General features: G+C 39.2%; 1 protein-coding gene across 1 annotated transcript in view; it reads right to left on the reverse strand.

Moving 5' to 3' along the window:
• Positions 1-11,386, reverse strand: part of LOC122797804 (SCO-spondin-like) — a 4,708,783-nt gene extending 4,697,397 nt beyond the window's left edge. The window contains exon 1 of the mRNA XM_044066325.1: positions 11,291-11,386. Within this exon, the coding sequence (XP_043922260.1) occupies positions 11,291-11,346 (56 nt within the window). The 5' untranslated portion in view covers positions 11,347-11,386. The remainder of the gene's footprint in view (positions 1-11,290) is intronic.
• Positions 11,387-24,140: the final 12,754 nt, after the last annotated feature.

Raw genomic sequence — 24,140 nt, forward strand, 5'->3', positions numbered from 1 at the left:
TGGCGCTCTGACGTCAGGGAGCATGGTTGAACAGCCGACGCCGGACCCAGACTTTGGGATTCTGGCCGACCGAGGACTGCCTGCCGGCAGAGGAGAACCCTACAGTCATGACTGCTACAGTGAAGACACTCGAACATCTACATTTATGGTAGGTGTACACAACTGTACTTTATTGTTTAGTGACTTCAATCCAATATGATTTGCCAGAAAACCGCATAATTTATGAGTAAAAGACCAAAATATTAGGCAAAAATCCGAGCTTTCTATGAAAATCTGGACAGTTGAGAGGTATACTGTATGTTTACGTAAACAGTAAATGAGCACATTACAATTTAAAAATAAATAATACTATTACACACTCACTGCTAACTCCTGTAAGGGTAAAAGGCAGTTTTCTACAAGAAAAAATCAGTAAGACAGTCTACTATGTCTGCATGAGGGCAACTCTTGCTTGGCTACAACAGTATAAAACAAGGACAGTTAAAAGTGCGTAAAATAGCTGTAGTAGTTTAGCCCAAGTACTTAACCTGCACTGACCAAACATACTCAGAAAAAATGTCAGTAATATAGGAAGCACCACATTCATACAACTTGTACAGGAGAGGTTGTGGAAATGGGTGTATTCCTTTTTTAATGTGACACAAAAAATGAAACAATTAATAGCATGAAGAAAATGTTGTCTCCATTCTTGGAATTACTAAAAATAGATGCATTTTTTAAATTCCCATTGATAGCAAAATGGTGAAGTGTATTAGTGCCTAACAAGTCACAAGTTCTGACAGCAGGAGTGGGCATATCCTTGAATTACTGCTGATATGCATTTCATACTCTGCATCTCTTTCTACAGGACAGGCCATATTTGTTTTTTAACATTCCTTTAATAATTGCATAAAGCAATTATTTTGTATCTGAACCATCTTACTATGTCAGAAAACAGCAGAAATAGCCACAATTCTACAAGTTATTTTGCACTGACTGTGTGTATGATTATTCCAGCAAAATTTCAAATTTACAAAGAATATCCCATGCAAAAGATGAACACACACACACCAAAGGTTCAGTCAAGCTGCAAAGGCCACCTCATGTAAAGGAAGCACAGTAAACACACACATATCTCTTCTTCTTTTTTAGATCTTGTATTTCCCCTAATCTTCATGACACTTAATGCTATGCCCTCTCCCTCAATATATTGCAGAAATGTTGTAGCACTTAATCTCAATACCTGGCAATCTCCCTCGATATGGCAGCAATATGTCGTTTCCTATATATAATTTAGCTATGTTCTCAACTCTTTAGCTTTTTCTGCAACCACAAAGGTAATACACAATTGTGTGAAGAGCTCATTGTAAATGGATCCACCTATGTTGAGCCAGAAGATACAGCAAACCTACTGGCTGAGAAATTCAGCTCCAGCTTTACCCCTCTCTCCCCTCCTCAGCCTTCCCTCAGGAAATACCATCAAATATAACTCCCCTTGCTATCACTAGGAAAGAGGTCCTTAATGTTCTCTCTCTAAGGCCAAGAACACTGCATCAATAGGCCCAAATGATATCCCAGGATGCCTTCTAAATAGTATGAAACATGACCTATCAGGCCATCTGGAATTGCTATTTAACTGTAGTCTCCAAACAGGCTTCTTGCCCTATGAATGGAGAACAGCAACAGTCATCCCTCTACACAAAGGTGGGCCATCTGCAGACCTTGGAATCTACAGACCCATAAGTCTGACTAGTCTTATATGCAAAGCCATGAAAAGTATTTTCATAGAAATGATCAATAATGATATAATAAACCTCCAGACACTAGGTCCAACCCCGTTTGGTTTCATCAAGGGCAAGTCATGCCTGCTCAACCTGGTGGACTTCTTTGAGGTCACCAAGCAATGGATTAGGGCAAAATGGTTCACACTGTCTACCTTGATCTGGCTAAGGCATTTGACACAATACCCCACTCAGGCATTGTTGACAAACTCAAGAGGTTAGGCAGAAACCCATATGTCACCTAGTGGATAGACAACTGGCTCACAGACATGACTAGGATGTTAGAATTGGGCAGTCCACCTTTAGAAAGAGACCAGTCACAAGTTGAGTCACTCAGGGATCAGTCCTTTGACCACCACTCCTTTTTGGCATATACTTCTCTGAAGTCTAGGCCAATATCGGTGGTCTCTGGTTGACTAAGTTTGCAGATGATTGCAAACTAGAAGCTGTCATTGAATCCCACATTGACACAAATGTTCTCCAGGAAGGGCTGACCCAGACAAACAACTGGTGTCAGAGCCATGGACTAAAACTAACTGCCAAGAAATGCATAATATTATTCTTTGGGAAGTAATCCACACCTGATAACTATCATATTGACAACACACCCCTTACAGTTGATCTAGTAGTCAGGGAACACACATACACAGTAATCTAGCCTTTGACCATCATGTGTCTACAGTAGTGAGGAAGTAAGTCTATGCTGTGCAACTTATAAACAAAGGTATGGCATCTAGGTCCAATTAAGTCATTGCTCCACTGTATTCGGCATTCACCAGACCTATCATTGAGTACAATGCCCTCTTTGGTATTTCCTAACCAGGCATATCCAACAAATGGAATGTCCACAGACGTTCCTTACTAAAAGAATACAGGGCATAAGTAAAATGTCCTATGCAGACTGCCTCAAGGCTCTATCTCGGTATTCTGTCTCCTACAGGCTGTTGAGGGGAGATCTATGCCTAGCATGCAGGGCATTGTCAGACCCCACTGTGATGGACCTCCTGCATATCTGCAAAGCAAACAGAACCAGAATTATCCATTCTAAATTCTTAAACCTTGCCTGTGATACAAATAGGACCTGCTGTGGAGACAGGTATGTATTCCAGACACTACCCCATCTCTGGAAGAGGCTCCACATCCATGTGAAGCAGAGTTCCTCCCTAACCCAGTTCAAGTGTAACTTGGACAATTAGATGGGGAAAAGGAAATTCATCCCTGGCTTGGCACCTGTGACTGTAATATACAGAGGCAACCTGTAAATGGTTCATCTCCCAGGTTCCTGCTTGTGAATGCTTCATCTTTCACACCCCTGCTTACACTTAGCAAGGGTACCAGAGCTTGCCCGAGATTTGTATCCATGGCTAGGCTTAAAAATGTCCTTGTGGTTATTAGCTTAGTAAACATCTGTGAACCTATGAACCTATATATGATGTCAGGCTTACAGTGCATAAATACTGTACCTGGTAAAAAAACACAGTTCTCTAATTTGAGCACCAGGAAGTCTCTTTCATTGGCTCAGATTTTGAACCAATGAGAAAGACTTCCTGCAGCTCAATACAGAGAAATGTGATGTTTTTCATTTGACACGTATTGATGCTGAAACAAAAGCAATACTATATCAGCACAAGTGGAGGTGGTAATCATTTTCTTTTGTGGCAATTTGAGGCCCCCCAAGCCAGTGCTGGGCTCTAGGCAGCTGGCTAGGGTGCTTTGTGTTGGATCCATCTCTGGACTCATGTCAGTCAGACTCCAGAGGAAAGATAAAGCATCATTCATAATCATAACTTGTGCCCCACAGCACGGTTGTGACAGTGAGGAAAAGAGAACATTTAGGCAGCAATCACAGGACATATTAGATAAAACAGGGCAACATGAATTAGTGTTAATAATGGATGACCTTAGTGCACATATCAGGAAAGACAGAACAGAACATGAAGACTGCCTGGGTCACATGGTAGGGCAACAGTACTAAAGCAGAAGAGCCATTCTAGTCTTCTGTCTGGCAAATGGCATGATGGTGGTCGACACATGGTTCAGCAAGAGAGACAGTCACAAGATCACATACAACAGTGGCCAACATGCAACTCAGACTTCCTCCTAGTAAGGAAAAGACATTGGGGTAGAATTTGTGATTGCAAAGTCATCCCCAGTGAAACAGTTGGCCCATAACATAAACTATTGGTTGCAGCAGCCAGCTGTAAGCGGTGGGTAGATAAATCTCTAAGGTCAACAGAGACTAGGCTGAAGATCTGGAAGTTGACTGGGGAGAAAGCACAAGTGTTCCAAGAATTACTAGCACATCAGAAAAAGAGGAGATAGGTAGAGTTGAAAAAGAATGGCAGTACTTCATAACAGCATGTGTGAAGACTATAGAATGGATATGTCGCTAAGCCAGGTATGGAAGCAAAGTACATAAGGAAAGCTGGTGATGGAATGCAGAAGTCATCAAAAGAAGGAAGGAGTGGAGGAAAAAGTGAGAAAAGATGGACCAAGCTAAGAAGGAATACTGGTTGGCTAATAAAGAGGCTAAGAGAGGAGTGGCAATAGCAATGAGCAAAGCATCAGAGGCACTTTACCAGCATCTGGAAAGTGACTCGGTAGATGGCACAAACAAACATTACCAAGTTGCAAGGGAAAGACAGAAAGATAAAGAAGATAGCGCAGACCCCTCATAAGGGATGCCTGCAACAAACTGCTCCATAGATGTCGAAGTCAGATGAAACCAAAGGGACATCCACAACTCTGGGTTGCACAGAGGTATCAAATTCCTGTCACACTGCATGAAAGTTCTGGAGAGGGCGATTTATAAATGAAGATGAGCTGTTCAGATTCAGATTAGGATGCAGCACAACGGAATGATATTTGCAGTAAGACAGCTAGCTGAGAAATTGGATAAGGCATATGACAATGACCCAAGAAAGCTGATTTTGGCAGTCCTACTGTGGTTCAAAGTCAAAGACACATTTGTAGAATTAGTATTGGCTATGTAAAAGAATGCAATGCCTCAAGAATGAGCAGTGTTCAGTCAGAGGAGAGGGGCTCCCAGTGGGAGTGAGTGTGCATCAGGGTCATACCTCTCAATTGTACAGGTTTTTGTCTCATGTTTTTGATCTGTTTCTACAAAAATGATGGTTTTCTGACAAAAGACTGGTACATTTTTGAGGAGTGACGTCAGAAAATAATGACAGAAACTTGAGGTTTAAGCTTCATATCATTTATACAATTCAGGCTAATGTAGAACCTATTTATTCTACCAACTTTAAAGTTTATAAGAGCAATACTTAAAAATTGTCATTATTTTTGGGCCTTTGTGTATCCATTATTTATGGCTTTGTCCAGATTTCTTGATCTAAGAGCTTGAGAGGTATGATGAGGGTTCAACTCTGAGCCCACTGCTGCTCATACCAGATGATGATAATGGACTACATTAACAAACAGGTAGGAGGGGATGGAGCAACAGAGCTAATGTATGCAGATGATGGACTACATTAACAAACAGGTAGGAGGGGATGCATCAACAGAGCTGCTGTATGCAGATGATGTGATGATAATGGACTACATTAACAAATAGGTAGGAGGGGACGCATCAACAGAGCTGCTGTATGCAGATGATGTGATGATAATGGATTACATTAACAGGTAGGAGGGGACGGAGCAACAGAGTTCCTGTATGCAGATAATGTGATGATAATGGACTACATTAAACTGGTAGGAGGGGATGCATCAACAGAGCTGCTGTATGCAGATGATGCAATGATAATGGACTACATTAACAAACAGGTAGGAGGGGATGCATCAACAAAGCTGCTGTATGCAGATGATGTGATGATAATGGACTACATTAACAAACAGGTAGGAGGGGACAGGTCAACAGAGCTGCTGTATGCAGATGATGTGATGATAATGAACTACATTAACAAACAGGTAGGAGGGCACACATCAACAGAGCTGCTGTATGCAGATGATGTGATGTTAATGGACTACATTAACAAACAGGAGGGGACGGAGCAACAGAGCTGCTGTATGCAGATGATGTGATGATAATGGAGTACATTAACAAACAGGTAGGAGGGGACGGAGCAACAGAGCTGCTGTATGCAGATGATGTGGCATTACAGGCAGACTCTAAGCAAGAACGTCAGTGAAGAATTGAGGAATGAAATGCAAAACGGAAGGCTTATGGAATGAAACTAAGTACAGGTAATGCAGTTGTAATGGCAGCAGATGGGGAAATCAGAAGAAGCTGAGAATTCAGCTAGAAGGAAAACTAATGGAACAGGTTAACAGCTTCAACTATCTGGGATGGGTGATTGAGTAGAAAAGAAGTCTGAATGATGAAGTCAAAGCTAGAATCAGAAGAGATGCAGCCAACTGGCATATGATAGAAGAATGCCTAAGAAGCTGAAAAGTAAGTTGTACAAAACAATGCTACAACCAGTGCTACTATATGCTACAGAAATATGGGCAGTAAATGCAGAGGAATTGAGGAAGCTAGAGGTAATGGAAATGAAATGCCTGAGATGGGTGTTAGGATAAGCAATTTAGGACAGCTGATGAAATAAGGACATCAGAACAGAAGCCAGTGTAGCTCCAATTGCACATCTGCTCAGGCAGATGTGCAGAAAAGTAGAAGACAATCTGGTGAAGAAAATTTAGGACAAAAAAGAAGAAGGCAAGAGGAAATAAGGGCATCCAGCAAAGAGATGGATGGACTGTGTAACAGAAGACCTTTGACATTCAGACATGACTGTTGAAGATGGTGAGAGAATGGCATTGAATCAGGAGAGTTAACAGCAGTTGACACAAGTCCCCAACTCCATGCAGAAAATGGAAAAAGGGGGTTGATGATGATGATGATGATGATGATGATGAATGTCAAAAGCAATGTGAAAGGACATAAGCTGTTATATCACAACAGATTTCTAATTCAGATTCTGAAGAGTGTGTGACTTTGGATAGTATCTGTGAAGGATTCTCTTTCTCTGAGACTATTTCCAGAATGAATCAGATGTTTCAGTGGGAAAACAGTAATGTTTTTCAGTTCCTCAGAAAATATTGTCATTCAGTACAACTGGAATTTCCTGAAATCATGTCTAGTCTTCATGTTCGTTCAGTTTTGGATGGTGCTTTTATCACAGCCTGCAATTTCTCTGACAGGTAGCCTGCCCCCCCAAGAGAAGATAGATTTCATAATGTTCCTCAGTCTTTTAAATTTTCATACACTAATCACCGACATGACTCAACAGCTGTTGCTTTATTAAATCCAGCTGTTGCTAAGCATTTTTAAGACTAATTCCTGTCCTTCTGAAAAGGATGGGAAGGCTTTTTATAAGTTTGGGGAAGGTATATGCTTCTGGATCTCTTAATTTTAGAATTCTCAGCTGTCAGTTTCATAAGTTGAAGTTTATCCTGGCCACTTGTGAGAATATGAGGAATGTTTTCATGGGATGCCTCCTGTGAGGAAAAATCAGCTTTGAGTAATCTGGTTTCCACTGTTTCTCATGTCACTACCCATTGTTTAAATTATGCATATGACTCTATTGATGCCACTTCCAGGGCTGCTATCACCGGATTCATTATGAGGAGGTTTGATTGGCTATGTTCACAAAACCTCCCAGAGGATGTCAACATTGACATTTAAAATTCACCCTTGGATAGATAACTAGTTTTGGTGCCTTCTACTTCAGAGATAATTAAAAAGTGAGATGAGAGAGGGAAGCAGATTCAAGGGATCTCTCCGAAATTTTAGCCCTCTTTCTCCATCCTTACAATGGGAGTCTATACTTTCTCATCTACTTTCAGTAAAAAAACAAAATAAACAGTCCCAGAAAACTTTTGGTAAGCAGACATTTAAAAAGCTGAAGTTGAGAGGTTTCAAAAAGAATGCAGGAACCACCTCCCTGAATAAAGGACAGTCTAATTAGTCTGACTATATAAGGGTTTTCTCCAACCTCCGCCCCCTCCATTTCTGGCAGTTTTTTATTCCTTTCAGAAGGGTCTGAGCCTCCATTTCACTGTTTGGCAACAGATTGTTTCACACAAGTGAGTTCTGAGAGTAATCCATTAAGGCTACATATGGCTGTGGGATTCTCCCCGTCCTTTTCAGGGGATTCCTTCTTCTTCTTCTTCTCATCTACCAGACCAAACACTTCATTTCCACTCACATCAGCCAGCATATGGTGGCTCAGGGGGTGGCAGAAGGGATGCCTCCTTAGCTAGGAGAAAAATTTTATTGAAGGATGTTTTTAGCACCAAATAAAGAAGCCTTTTTGAGACCAGATCTAGACCTTTCCTTTCTGAACCAGTCTGTGATAGTGCCCAAGTCAAAATGCTTTCACTTCACAACTTTTTACCCCTTATTACCCATATCAGTTTCCTAGTGACTTTAGATTTAAAAGATGTATATCATCACATTCCTATAGATCCAGCTTTCAGGTGTTTCTTAAGGTTTTGTGTGTGTGGCTTTCATTATCAGTTATCCGCCTTACCTTTTGGGTTATCTTCTGCTCTAGGGGTGTTCACAAAGTGTTTAGCTCCTGTGAAAGCCTACTGCAGACTGCAAGTTATTCACATTTTCCCTTATATAATTAAATTGGTTATCTTTGCAGAGTCTTTTTCAAAGTATCAGGAATCCTTCTCTTGCATAAGGGATCCTCTACACAGGATGGGATTCCAAGAGAACAATCAGAAGTCTGTTTTAAATCCTCAGAGAATTCTTTTTTTTTTTTTTTTTTTTTTTTTTGCAGTATCTGCTGGACATCTCAGTTTAAAAAGCTTTTCTTCCAAAGGAAAAATAGACCTGTATTTAGAAATATTCCAGAAGTTTTCGACCCAGATTTCCAGCACAGCAAGTGCTAGTAACACACACTTGCTCACTGCCATTTGCTCTAAATTGCAAGTTCCCTAATTCCCACTAGCGCAATCCTAGTTAATTTCCAAGCCCTCCTACCACTCCTCCTTCCTGAGCTACATAGCCTTACCATTACCCTAACACTAACCATTAAACTCCCACTCAGTCTCTAACCTTAGACATAACACTCCCCTCCCTAACCTTAAAGTCTCTGATCACTCCCTAAGCTTAAAATTGTATTCTCCCCTTCCTAAACCTAAAGTCACCAATCACATCCTATCCCTCTAAAACTCCCTAAATGTAAAACTCTCTCCATGCTCACTAAACCAAAAATCCCTAATTGCTCTCTAATTCTAAGTTCCTTCCCCACTCCCTAAACCTAAACCCCCCTCTTGATTGCTGCTTGCACCTCCACCCTCACTACAACCCCCCCAGATTGCCACCCCTGTCTGCGAGACTTACTTTATCCAGACTTGACTACTGTGTTCAGGCAAGGAGCAGCAGCTCCAGTATCACCACATGGCTGCTGCTGCACCTCGTCTGAACGTGTAGTTGAGTTTGAGCATAAACAGACAGCCATAGGAGCTACAACATGACTGGCCTCAAGTGCCTGGGACTTGGTTGCTTGTAGAAGACCTGAAATTACTTACCCATTTAAATAAGGATATTGTCTTCTTTTCTACTCTGGGTGTTGTCACTATCTTGAATGTCAGAAGTCATTTTCTTAATATACTACATACACACACAGCTTGTATATACTACTGCTTGCAAAGTGCCCTAGTTTAAGTACAGTTTCTGATACTTTTTTTGTTAGTGAGAAGAAGAAGTGTACATGCATTCTACCATATACACAAGGGCACTTGTGGATTCCTTATGGCTTAAAGGAGAGTGTTTTTTTTTTTTTTTTTTTTTTTTAAGATTTTGTGATAAAGTTTTGTTTGTTTATATGCCTTTATAGATGGAGATTTTGTGGGAGGTTAGATGCTTTTTGCTTCATCCCAGGCCTCTGCTGAAAATGGACTCAGCCCAGTCAGACTTTCCCTGTCAATAAAAACAAATAAATAAATTATGCATCTTAGTATTGTATCTGCACTGGGGAAAAAGGGAATAGAAAAGACACATGCATCCCAACTGTAATGCATGCCAAGTTTCAGAAATATTAGCTTGATAAATGTGCAAAGCTAAGGATGAGGTTCTGCACCAGTGTTTTTCACTGTGAAGAGTATGGGCTTATTTTAAATTCATTGCATATATACAGTCTTTTCCTAAATCCCTGTATACAGTATCTGGCATCCTGTAATGTTGTAAATATGGCACATACATATAGAAATGTAGATGGCATTATGTCTTGTACAAAAGAAATATAGCTGGCCTTTCATGAAATCATAGACAATATCCATGTTACAATGTCAAGGAAGAACATTTTTTTTTTGGTTTTGTTTTATTTATATATGATTTAAAAATAAACTGAAAACAAAACAAAACATATCTTGCACTACTCCTTTGTAAGGTTATATTGACGCCATACATCAGGACCTTTTTAGCTATTTTTATGCCCCCACAAGCCATGTATTATACTAGTAGTCATATGGCTCATCCATTGAAGTTGCTAGATCATATGCCTCTGTAGTCTGTAGCCCTTGTTTTCTCCCTGGACATTGCAAGAAATTCATGATGCTAATTTGAGACATGCATTTAATCTATGTATGATCAAAGGTATCTAGTCAGTTTCCTAAACCGTATCCAGTGTTGTCTTCACTGTGGACACCACAATGAAGAGCATGTACTCTTTCATGTATTGCTGCACCTGTAGGGAACAACTATTTCTTAGACATACAGTCTTCCCCTCCCTAGATAATGCTAGAATAAACTAGAATAAAGAAGCTTGTTCCAAGGCATTTGTAATTAGTGTCATGCCAATTACCTCACTGCACTATGTTATAATATAGAAAATAATCTGCAATGTGGACTGATGTTACATCCATTATTACTGTCAAGCCTGTAGCCAAATGTTTAAAACCACTGCTGTACAACTTGTAAAGCATAAATCAGTATTATTGACATTCCTGTATTTTCCAGTGCTGCTGTAGACTAAATGTGTTTATTTTCAGATTTCATGCAATATGTGCAATATTGCATGCTGTTCAGCTGGTTGCTTCAATGTAAAGGTAAGGTATATGCTCTTGAGTTGAAACTGACAAGTGGAGATCCCATAGAGTTCTTGTGGCACATTATTGAAGTAAGTTGCCAGGCCTTTCTTGCACAGTGATACTACTGCTACCCAGTTGTGCCCAAACCAAGTTTTAAACCCAGATCTACCAGTTAGCAATCCTGCACTTTAACCTGAAATATATCAGTCTTGGCATGCTTCACTGTACTGTAGTCAAATTTTTGTTTTCTGAGAATCAAACAATTCTTTTGGAAAATGTGTTACTTCAACAGGGACACTACTATTTTTTTTCCTGTAAGCCATGAGTTTTTAGACTGGTGAGTTTTTTTTTTCACAGAGGTGTTTTCTGAGAATCAGGATGAAGTAGATGCAGCCTGTTGACAGGATATCGTCTGTCACAGATCAACCTTTGAACATAGTTTTAGTATCAGGACGTTATACTTCAAGAAGCCATGCACCTTTACTTAATGATATTAATAAAAAACTACATATTTGCAAGATTCTTACCCATCTCCACAGGCCATATTTAGCCAGGTGCAAAACAGAAAAAATCCAAGTGCCATCTCTACAAGAGTAGAGGGCAAACTTAGCTAGGTGAGTTAGGCCTCTAAATTTCCTTCAGTAGCAGCTTTCTGTAAAAAAATTTAAAAAAAAGAAAGATTAGGTCTGCTGCCAAAGCACCTGTTTAACTCTTATAACCTCTAGCTGTATATATTTTCATGCTTATTTATTATTTTTATTACCATTTCTAGCATCCATGACATAGAAGTAAAAAAAAAAAAATAGAATATGCACAGATACTACAAGCAGACACACGCATATGTATGATGTATGTATTTGTGAGTGTGTGTGTGTGTGTGTGTGTATATATATATATATATATATATATATATATATATATATATATATATGTTGTGTCTTTCGGCTTTTCCCGGTTAGGGGTCGCCACAGTGGAACTCCAGTCCGCTAATGATTGGCAGTAGATTTTTACATGCAGAGTTGCCAGCCCTGACACACAACCTTCAACAAAGGTACGCCCATTCACACATGTCTCCACACAGAAGACACTCTAGCTGAGAATTGAACAGGAAAACATCTTACTGTGAGGCGACAGTGCTACCGCAGCACCACCACCACAGTATATATATATATATATATATATATATATATATATATATATATATATATATAAAATTTTAATTTTATGTTAGTTTGTGTGCAAGGATAGGGCACTGATCAAATGTGACATATTTCAAGCCCAGCCTGAAAGAAATAGAAACATAACACAAAAATACATTATACATAAATTAGAGAAACAATAGGTCAGTTTCACAAGGTAAATTATCTGATCGGTATGTTTGGAACTGACACATTTTCATAACACACACACACACATATATATATATATATATATATATATATATATATATATATATATATATATATATATATACATACATACGCAAGTGTGTGTTTGTGCATATTTCATCCCAGGCCAACACCTTACTGCCCTCATATTGCTAAGGTTTCTATTCATGTGTATTCCATAAGATATGTCTACTAATGTGAGAGGAAAGATGCTGTAGGAGGAATTAGTTTCAAACCTGTAACGTAAAGCTGTTTGTAGCTAATGTACTTAAGCTAAATACATCTCTAAACTTCAAAGATACAATACACATCATCCAAATATAATTTAAAGGTAACTAATACTTAACTACATATTTAAATATGCTGCGTATCTTGAGCCATCAAAAAAAAATCCATGGCAATTCTACCACATGTGGTGCAAAGTACACTGATGTCCATATCCTTGTCAACATTTTGTGCCAATCAACTAATATCCATCCCATTTATTTTATCTATTATTACCCATGAAATATTTTTATTGGATAACTGTATCTAAAACCATTAAACTATTAGTAATATTAACTCCAGATGATGTCCATCCCATTTGTTTTATCAGTTATGCCCCATGAAATATTTTGGTTGGAAAACTCTGTATCTAAAACCATTAAAATATTAGTAATATTAACTACAGATGACTAATAAATTAGACATGTTTACAGTGAGACATAACTCCTTATTTCATTTAAAGCATAGTGCTTGTAGATGAGCATAGTTTGAGGATCTTCCATAGTCCTTTAGTTTATGCAAACGTCTTTCTATAAAAGGAAACCTCAGCTACCAAAATATCTGAAACTTTTTCATAATTTTTAATTCTGCAATATGTGTAGCCAATGTTACTTGTCTGGCAGAAAATAGTCGCTCACAAAGAAAAAAATTCATCTGACTGTAAGCAGTTAATGCTAGGGTTTCATTTCTTAGAAGACTATCTTCATGTTCTGAAAGATAGCAAGAAAAAGACATCTATGCCCAGAGAAAGGGAATGAACACAATATATTGAATAATCTGCTTGGCAAAATCTTGAACGCATCTCAAGAGTCAAAGTATTTAGCCTAGGCTGTTATATAATATAAGGTATATAGTCTTAAATGCCAGATGTGACTAAAGAACCTAACTCATTGCTGATCATCTTCCCAGTTACAAGTAAAATAGTTTATTAACCACTAAACTAACATTCAAGTCTCTGGATTAAGCAGTTTATAGCTACCTTTCTTAAGTAGGAGCCATCGGCATTGACCGTGAATTTCTTGGTGTGTTGCCACTCTGTATGAATTTTCTCCATATTCTCCTTTTTTAGCACACCATTTAAAGGGATGAGGGCCCACAGATTTTTTAATAAAATATAGCTAATAATGAAAAAAATATATATATCCTGCAAAGTTACTCCAAAGCTAACTTTAGACTCCAAAAAATAGAGGTGGCTAACTTCATGGCATACATGCATATGGAGAATAGTTGCATGACCGCTGAATCATGCACCAATGCACTGTATGAACATGTACACAAAGACATGGATATCACCATACCCAATAGAACCAAGACGCTCTCCTCCAAAAAAAGGAAGCCAATCTGGTGGTCCCCTGCCATAGACAAACTCTACAACAGAAGGAGGAAACTGATGCGGAATAAGGTGAAGTACAAAGACTGGAAAAACTCCCTTATCAGCCTGAACATAAAGTTGAGATCCCTCATCAAATCCTCTAAAGCTAGCTATGAAAACAGAATTGCAGCAGATAGTAAAGACAACCACAAGGCCTTGTATAGTTATGTAAAGAATCTCCGTGGCAATACCCAGATTTGCTCTGAGCTACTGCACAATGTTACCTCCTATACTGAGCCAACAGATATTGCCAATATACTGGCTGACAGATTCAGTGCCAACCTTACCCCCCCCCCCCAAAGGACCAGTCACAATACCAGTAGATTGTCAGGCACCCAGTAATACTGCTGCACAGGTTAAAACAGCACTGTCCAAGGTCAAGAATACAGCTTCCATGGGAACTGACAATATCCCTGGCTGTGTTCTACATGAACTACAGAGTGAACTGGCACCTCACCTGTGTGCCCTGTTCAATCACAGTCTCACTTCAGGATTTGTCCCTACCAAATGGCGCACTGCTACAGTCATCCCTCTCCATAAAGGAGGAGTGACTACAGACCCTGGGAACTTTTGCCCCATTAGCCTAACAAGTATGATATGCAAAGCTATGGAACACATCATCATGTACCTAATAAACAAGGATAGAGGGAATAAACTCTGGATCCCACAGAGTTTGGTTTTGTGAAGGGTAGATCATGCCTGCTCAACCTGGTCAGCTTCTATTAGTCAGCTCCCAGAGCTGTGGATTAAGGCAAGGTGGTTCATACAGCTTACCTTGATCTGGCCAAGGCCTTTGGTACCATTCCCCACTCAGGAATCATAGGAAAACTCACTAAGCTTGGCATCAACCCCTATATCACTAGGTGGGTTGCAAACTTGCTCACAGATAGAACCCAAAGTGTGAAAGTAGCTGACTCCAATGCAGACTACCGAACAGTCACAAATGGAGTCCCACAGGGTTCAGTCTTGGGTCCTCTTCTGTTTGGTATCTACTTCTCTGAAGTCCAGGCGAACACAAAAGGACTCTGTCTGACAAAGTTCACAGAGAATTGCAAGTTGGGAGGTATTATTAACTCACCAAGTGATGTTGACATCCTACAGAAAGGCCTCACTGAGACCAATGACTGCTGTCAGAACCATGGCCTTAAGCTCAATGCCAAAAAATGTGTTGTCATCCCCTTTGGGAAAAATCCAGTTCCCATGAATTACCACAGTGATGGTAGTCCACTGAATACAGAAGGCGTTATAAGAGATTTGGGAACACAGGTTGACAGCAACCTCTCTTTTGACCACCACATTGCCACTGTGGTCAGAAAGTCCTTCTATGTGGCACATCTCATTACTAAGGGTTTTGCATCCAGGAAGAAAGAAGTCATTGTCTCCCTCTACTCTTCCATCAGTAGGCCAGTCTTCGAGTACAATGCCCCATTTGGTATGTACCTGACTAGACACCTGCAACAACTGGAGAGGCCGCAAAAGTACCTCACAAAGAGGATCCTAGGCCTTAAACATTTGTCCTTTATGGACAGACTCAAAAAACTCCAACTATTCTCTGTTTCATATTGCCTACTTAGAGGCGATCTCTGCTTGGCTTACAAAGCCATGTCTGATCCAGCTCTGTTAGAAATGCAATATCTAAGGAAATCCCAATCCCTCCACACCACACACTCCAGAGACCTCAAGCTCATTACCACAATCAACAGAACATGCTGGAGGGACAGGTTCATAACCCAGAGACGCCTCATGCTATGGAATGGACTTCCCATACATGTCAAACAGAGCACCTCACTGGCCCTCTTCAAGAGAAATCTTGATGAGTGGATGGGAAATTCACCCCGGGGATCACTCCAGTGGCTCTACTCGACAGTGGCAGTGGGAACTAAGGTCACGTGGCATGATGCCAGGATAATCCTATGGGCTAGGCTTCTAAAGCCTCCAGGGCCATTAGCCTAGTACACACTTATGAACCTATGAAGTATAAGTTTAAATATGAACACTTGGTATTTCATTTTTTTCATGTATAGCAGTAATTTGACCAGACATTGCCTCCTATAACTGGCTTTTATAATGCTAAAAAGTTCCTGTACAACTTTTACATGAAACTTTTAATTGTATGATGTAATACTAACTCCATATTACTACTACATTAAACATGTTTAAGAACAGACATAATTTTATATTCTACTTAAAGCATGGTAAGTGTAGATGAACATTGTCTGAGGATTTCAAAACATGTCATTAGTGAGGAGTCAGGGGAAGTTATTATTAGCATAAGGCCATTATGGTATGTTATAAATGTAATACAAATCTGCCTAATAGAGAGAGAAATAATTTCTGCAGATATCTAAATGACTAATAGAGTTAGCTGCAACTCCAAGAAATAATGTGGTTCAAAGGGGTAGCCCTGCTCCTGGAGTCTTATGGTAGATAAGTTACTAACATTAATATGCTTGATGAAATAAAGATTAATTATATTTTATGCAAGCATAGAGGTGATGACATGTAATAGCAAAAGAAACAAATGTCAATTTTGTCAAATACACTATAGCCATCAGTGATACAAAAGACTGTATTGTACAAGCAACTGTTATGCCTTTTCTGCTAATGTAATAAGACGAACTGAAGAATTTGATTTGCCATACTAACTTTTCTATATGCAATAAAGACAAATTGGTTTGAATATATCATGGTCCTGGTCTAGTCGGAATTTCCCGGTTAACAAATGTAAAATAAATAAATAAAAATAAATTAACAATATTTGCACAAATGTTATAGCCCACATTAAACATTTTCATGGGTATGTAACTATCTATCATCTTTTCATCTTTGCCAAGTTTCTTGATCATAAGTAGTGTAACTGGAGAGAAATATGATCCTCTTTTTTGGGTAGAATTTTTAGTAATTAAATTTTAACAGATACAAAGATATAACATCTGAATATATCTTTCAAAATTTAATGTGAGTACTTCAGGGTGGGTTGCTTTTTATTAGCAAATATCTATTTTCTCTTATTGATCATATTAAATGAGACCTGAAAATGAAGACAAATTTAATCTGGTAAAGGGAATTGTGAAACAACAGTTATCATTTCTTCTATAGAGATGCTGGTTCATTGACGAAACTATAGTGATAAAATTCAGTGAAATAGATATCAGATCAGAGTCACTAAGAATTCCATTATTTTTCCTCCTGGCTCTGCCTTACACTATATACATTTCTTATCCACATAGTTAGATGTTTAATGTTGACCTGATTGAAATGTCTTTATATTTGATTGAATGTTTTTCTGAAAGTTTTAATGAAACCTAAATAGAGAAATTACGAGCTAAGCATCTTGGAGATATTTGTACATTAATATAGAAATCAAAAATAATAGCTGTAAAATAATACAGTCTGGCATGTTATTTACTGATTTATTTATTTTTATATTGAAATGTGTACATCCAGGAGCCTGTATATTCTTCTATGACTATAAATCAAACAATTTTTAAAGTCTGCAATAAATCAGCCCTTTGCCTTCATTCTCTGTTCTAGATAATGTAGCTATGTGTATATTAAAGTTTCTTTTTGCCATAATTTTAACACAGTTTAACTCCCAAAGACATTTAATAAGTCTTTTAAAAAATAATCTAAGAATGGAGCATAAATTGAGCCAACAACTAATTCCCTCTTCTGCAGGGATTTTCAAAGTAGACTTTACCTGCTAAATCTAAATAACTATTATCAAATCTGTAATCAACAGTATGTAGTAGTAGTAGTATAGTTTCTGAAGATTTATTTATAGAATTGCTTTACTTTTCCATGAAATAAAAGTAATTTATGCATACCTTTAGTAAGATATACTTCCTGCAGGCATGTTATGTCAGTAACCGAATATTGCAAATATCTTGTTACAGGAAACAGAAATTTAAAAGCTATACCTTGTATCCATAGATGTTTGTAAATCTAGTTAAAGGTACTTTGTTTCAAAATACAGTGATTGGGAATTAATGAAATAGTAAACTACATTTTCTTATTATTGTCTGAAGCACTGTACAATTCTCTGTTAATGATAAAAAATGAAAAAAGCATGTCTCTGTTTAGGAGAGGCATTGAAGACCTTATTCCATGCACCACATCTATGCTAGATAATGTGAGGGAGTCAGTTTGTTTCCCTAGTTTAGTCAAAAATCGTGAGAATGTCACCACAGCTGTTTGAACACTGTCCATGATATTTATTCTCCTGGCTGTCATTTGTAGATTTAATGACTTCTTCTGTAATTCAGTTAACTGACATGGAAAAGCAGATCATTTCAACCAAGTGGTTATCAGTCAAAATAGTAGCCTGCACCGTTTTCCTCTAGGGTCTGTTGTTTAGTAGAGAACTATAATAGTTTGCCCCTATGCTTCATTACCACTGTTTTTATTACACAATCCCCAGCCTTTGATGAGAGTACACTGTTGCTGTTTGTCTATTTTTTCAGCTCCGACTAAATGTCAGCTCATTATGAGGACATGACTCGTTTTCTCTTGCTTTGATTATAGCACTAGTAAAAAATTCCCAGTTGTTTTAACTTACCCTCATTGTTAGACTGACTGACAAGGTAAAGAAAATTTTATAGTATGGAAGCTACTACATGATAGAGAAAAATCCCAAAAAGGGAAGGCATCTCTGATCAGTATTAGCAAAAAACTACGGGCACTCATAAAATCGTCTAAGGCCAGCTTCAAGAGAAAAATTGCACAGGACACTAAGGATAATCACAAGGCTTTCTTTAGTTATGTTAGGAACCTGGGTGGGAATTCCCAGATATGCTCAGAATTAGTCCAAAATGACAAAAAATACACCGAACCCACAGACATTGCCAACATCCTAGCTGATGGGTTCAACGCAAACTCCCCCCCCCCTTCCCCACCAAAAGGGCAAATATCTATCCCAGCAGAGTGCTGCCCCCCTGACATCTCAGATGCTCAGGTAAGAGCCACCCTCTCCAAAGCAAAAAACACAGCATCAATGGGACCAGACGGTGTCCCGGGCTGCGTCCTACATGAACTCCAAGAAGAACTAAACCCAAACATAAAACTACTGTTCAATCTCAGCCTTACTACAGGATATGTACCCAAAGAGTGGCGTACAGCAACAGTGGTCCCTCTTCACAAAGGTGGTGCCTCAACGGATCCTGGAAACTATCGCCCCATAAGCCTGACTAGCTTGGTCTGCAAAGCTATGGAAAGGATCATCATGGACCTCATAAATAAATATATTGGGGACCTACAGACACTGGATCCTACCCAGTTCGGCTTTGTTAAGGGCAGATCCTGCCTCTTAAACCTGGTTGATTTCTTTGAATCAGTCACCAAGGCCATTGACGAGGGGAAGGAGGTCCACACAGCCTACCTGGACCTTGCAAAAGCCTTCGATACAATACCCCACTCGGGCATTATAGATAAGCTCACCAGCTTAAATATAAACCCTTATGTCACTAGATGGGTTGCAAACTGGCTCAAGGACAGAACCCACATGGTTAGAATTGCTGGAGCCATGTCAGACTCCAAACCAGTTACAAGTGGCATCCCACAAGGCTCAGTCCTGGGACCTCTCTTGTTCGGTATATATTTCTCGGAGGTACAGGCTAACACGGAAGGACTGTGGCTGACCAAGTTCGCAGATGACTGCAAACTGGGTGCCATAATCGACTCTCCAGCTGACACAAGCATCCTACAAAAGGGCCTCATAGAAACAGACAACTGGTGCCAGAGCCATGGCCTCAAGCTAAACGCCAAAAAGTGTATAGTCATCCCCTTTGGCAAAAACAAAGTGCCCACAAATTACCACATAGGTGGTAATCCATTAAGTACGGAAGAAGTAATTAGGGACCTGGGGACCCAAGTTGATAGCAATCTCTCATTTGACAACCACGTGGCCAAAGTGGTTAGAAAAACATTTTATATAGCCCATCTAATCATGAAGGGATTCACATCTAGATCAGGGGAGGTCATCGTGCCTCTTTACTCATCCCTCATCAGGCTCATAATTGAGTACAATGCCCCTTTTGGGATGTACCTTACCAGACACCTGCAGCAACTGGAAAGACCCCAAAAGTACCTCACCAAGAGGATCAAAGGGCTCAAACAGATGCCATATGCTGCCCGGTTAAAGAAACTCCAACTCTACTCAGTGGCATACCGCCTGCTCAGAGGCGATCTGTGCCTGACATATAAAGCCATGTCCAACCCGGAATTAATGGACATGCTGCACCTCAGAAAATCCAAATCCCATCGAGCTACATGCTCGAGAGACTTGAACCTCAGCACTGAAATAAATAGGACATGCTGGGGGGACAGATTCATAACCCAGAGGCTCCCTTCACTCTGGAATAAAATTCCAGTCCAGGTTAGGCAGAGTCCCTCATTGACTCTCTTCAAGAGGAATCTTGATGAGTGGATGGGAGATAGTAGGTTTACCTTGGGTATCACTTCTGTGTCACTGTTAGACAGAGGCACAGTATACTAACCTCGAAAAAGGGCATAGCAAAATTCATTTAAAATGGGTGGCGAAAGCCAAACACACTCTGGCTAGGCTTATAAATGCCCTAGGGCAGATAGCCTAGTATGAACCTATGAACCTATGAATTATTCATAGATTAGTACTAGACTAACTGCCCTTGCAAGCCATTTTAAGCCTAGCCAATTATCCCTTGTGAGACTCAAACACTGCACCTTGTGTTTGTAAGGCAAACACCATTAGGCCACCCTCCCAACTATAGTTGATAGTTCACCCTTTTAAACAGAATCCAGTTTATTGACTTGCTCTGACCTCCTTGTGAAGCAAGAATTGCCATATATTACAGGGTGCTGTGATTACTTACCATGACCAGCTTTTTCTTCTGAACCTACTACTGCTGCTGTATTTCATGGAAATCCAAGGCAGATGGCATATTTGACTTTCCCATTGAACCAAAAAACATCAGTTTACCTTGCAACACATTTCTGTTAAATTATAGAGAGCCTGTTTAGATTTTAAGGGTTGTTTTTTTATGCCATTCATTAATTGGGGCAAATTTTTCTTGCCTCATGAATTTTTAGCAGCTGAATTAGACAAATGTATTTATTTATTTTGAAAAATAGGTGAAGGATCCATCAAGGTTTAACACTGTAAAAGATAAAAATTAGGTTTGAATTACAAAGTCAGCTTTTGGTTCTTAATGACAGGTGCACAGTGCTAAAGTGTCAGCAAATCCACTGTTTTAGTCAATCTCCCAGACTTCTGCTATACAATATGTATTGCAAGTATAATGCAGTGTTTTAAATGTTGTCCTAAACAAAGGATCATAGAGGAGTAAAACTAATACGGTGAGGGCTCTGCACTTGGGTGACTTACTTGCTTTGTGGAAAAAATATTTTTTAGTTGACGAACATATGAGGTCAGATTGATTAAATCCTTTGTGTCAGAACGGAATTAGGGAAGAATATAACCCCCTCAAGACAACTAATCAAGTAAATAAGCTCCCTTCTTAGATAACTGTAAATCTGTGTAACCATCATGACCTTGTTGACATAATCTTCTTCTAAGCAGAACAACAAGAAAATATTTATTTAGATTTTCTTCAAAATTGCTCTCCATATCAGTAACTTACTAATTCCTCAAAATATCACATCAATATTATATACTTTTAGTAGTTATGATGTAGGCTATGAGCAATGACCTTTGCTAGGTAACCAGCTTTAGTGGTGACTTTTGCAAACAGAGAGGTATACAACAGCTGCAGTTTTTACTTTAAATGTAGTATGGCTATTTATGCACCCTTTTACTTTCTTGCCAGAATGCCAATTCCTCCTTACTTTTAAGACATTCACCCTCATTTATATTAATATATATTTCTGACTGGTCCAGATGTTGGTCCAGATGACATACCAGTGGAAGCATGGAGGTGCTTAGGAGAAATGGCAGTGGAGTTCTTAACCAGATTGTTTACTGAAATCTTGGAAAGTCAGAGGATGCCTGAGGAGTGGAGAAAAAGTGTTTTGGTACCTATTTTTAAGAATAAGGGTGATGTGCAGAGTTGTAGTAACTACAGAGGGATAAAACTGATCAGTCACAGCTTGAAGTTATGGGAAAGAGTAGTGGGAGCTAGGTTAAGAAGGGAGGTGATGATTAGCGATCAGCAGTATGGTTTCATGCCGAGAAAGAGCACTACACATGTGATGTTTGCTCTGAGACTGTTGATAGAGAAATATAGGGAAGGTCAGAAGGAGTTGCAGTGTGTCTTTGTGGACTTGGAGAAAGCATATGATAGGGTGCCTAGAGAGGAGTTGTGGTATTGTATGAGGAAGTCAGGAGTGGCAGAGAAGTATGTAAGAGTGGTACAGGATATGTACGAGGGTAGTGTGACAGTGGTGAAGTCTGCAGTGGGAGTGACAGATTCGTTTAAGGTGGAGGTGGGATTACATCAAGGATCAGCTTTGAGCCCTTTCTTATTTGCAGTGGTGATGGACAGGTTGACAGACGAGATCAGACAGGAGGCCCCATGGACTCTGATGTTTGCAGATGAAATTGTGATCTGTAGTGAGAGTAGGGACCAGGTTGAGGAGACCCTGGAGAGGTGGAGATATGTTCTAGAGAATAGAGGAATGAAGGTCAGCAGGACTAAGACAGAATATGTGTGTGTGAATGAGAGGGAGGATAGAGGAATGGTGAGGATGCAGGGAGTAGAGTTTGCGAAGGTGGATGAATTTAATTACTTGGGATCAACAGTTCAGAGTAATGGTGAGTGTGGAAGAGAGGTGAAGAAGAGAGTACAGGCAGGGTGGAATGGGTGGAGAAGATTGTCAGGAGTGATTTGTGACAGACGGGTACCAGTAAGAGTAAAAGGGAAGGTCTACAAGACGGTAGTGAGACCAGCTATGTTGTATGGGTTGGAGACGGTGGCATTAACAAAAAGGCAGGAGTCAGAGCTGGAAGTGGCAGAGTTAAAGATGTTAAGATTTGCACTGGGTGTGACAAGGATGGACAGGATTAGGAATCAGTATATTAGAGGGTCACCTCAGGTTGGACGGTTTGGAGACAAAGTCAGAGAGGCGAGATTGCGTTGGTTTGGACATGTGCTGAGGAGGGATGATGGGTATATTGGGAAAAGGATGCTAAGAATGGAGCTGCCAGGTAAGAGGAAAAGAGGAAGGCCTAAGATAAGATTTATGGACTTGGTGAGAGAGGACATGCAGGTGGTTGGTGTGACAGAGCAATATGCAGAGGACAGGAAGAAATGGAAACAGATGATCCACTGTGGCGACCCCTAACGAGAACAGCTGAAAGAGAAGAAGATATATTTCTGACTAGAAGTTGAAGCAGACACATCTCATAGAAGTACACAGACATGTATACTTTTTTGGAAAACAGTTGTAAGACTATAAGTATGGTGCAGAGACACACACATGCAAAATGATTTTGGTTAGGATATATAGTATCCCCAAACAATGATGAAAGAAAATAATGTCATGGCATATATGGATATTTAACAGGCATAACTATTGTTCTATTGACCCTTGCCTTGTGGCAGTCTTTGTTCTTGCTTCCATTTCTAACTCAGCTAACGTCTCTATACCATAATTGCTTTCACGTGCAAATTAGTATAGTGCAGGCCATTTCATCAGGTATTAAAGACATAAAAAACTGTTTGGATCTAATATTCTGCTGTCTCATTTCTGAGGTACCTGCATGAATGCTGTATATTGGGATTTGTCAGCACTTAAAGGGTCATGTATCTTTGATTGCAGAGTTTTACAGTTAACACTGCATTGTATAGGATGTGTTGATGATATCTGTTACTTTAAACTATGGTTTATAAGTCAGGCAACTCACAGCAAATGAAAATGTGATGTATTATTATGTTTAATACTTTTCCTTTTCTGTGAGTTTGCTCTACCTTTCAGGTTCTATATTTAGAGATTAGTGCTGTGTGTGCAAAGCTCCCATGTTCAGAACATACAGAGGCAGAGTTCTCATTTTAAAATGATGAATTTTATTTTTTGTGGTACATTTCCGCATGACTTATTGTGTTTGCTGTATTTTTAATTTTTAATAATCCTTTTACTTTGTTTGGAGTCCCAGTATATTGGAACTCATTGTCCTATTATGAAAGTACCAGATGTTTGCAGCTTTTTGTAATTTTAAATATTTTGCACCATAATTAAAATATTCATAGCATATTTTTTCCTTAATAACATTACTAAATATTTTCACACCTTTCTGAGAAAGTGCCTGTTTGTCTACCCAAGCAATGAAATTCATCAGTACACCATCTTAACCATTCAGGTTATAATTATCATTAAGAATGTAAGTTAAGATAACTTCACATAAAATGAAGCAAACTGTAG

Source organism: Protopterus annectens, chromosome 3.part1 (assembly GCF_019279795.1).
Source record: "Protopterus annectens isolate FY-2018-M chromosome 3.part1, PAN1.0, whole genome shotgun sequence".
NCBI lineage: Eukaryota > Metazoa > Chordata > Ceratodontiformes > Protopteridae > Protopterus > Protopterus annectens.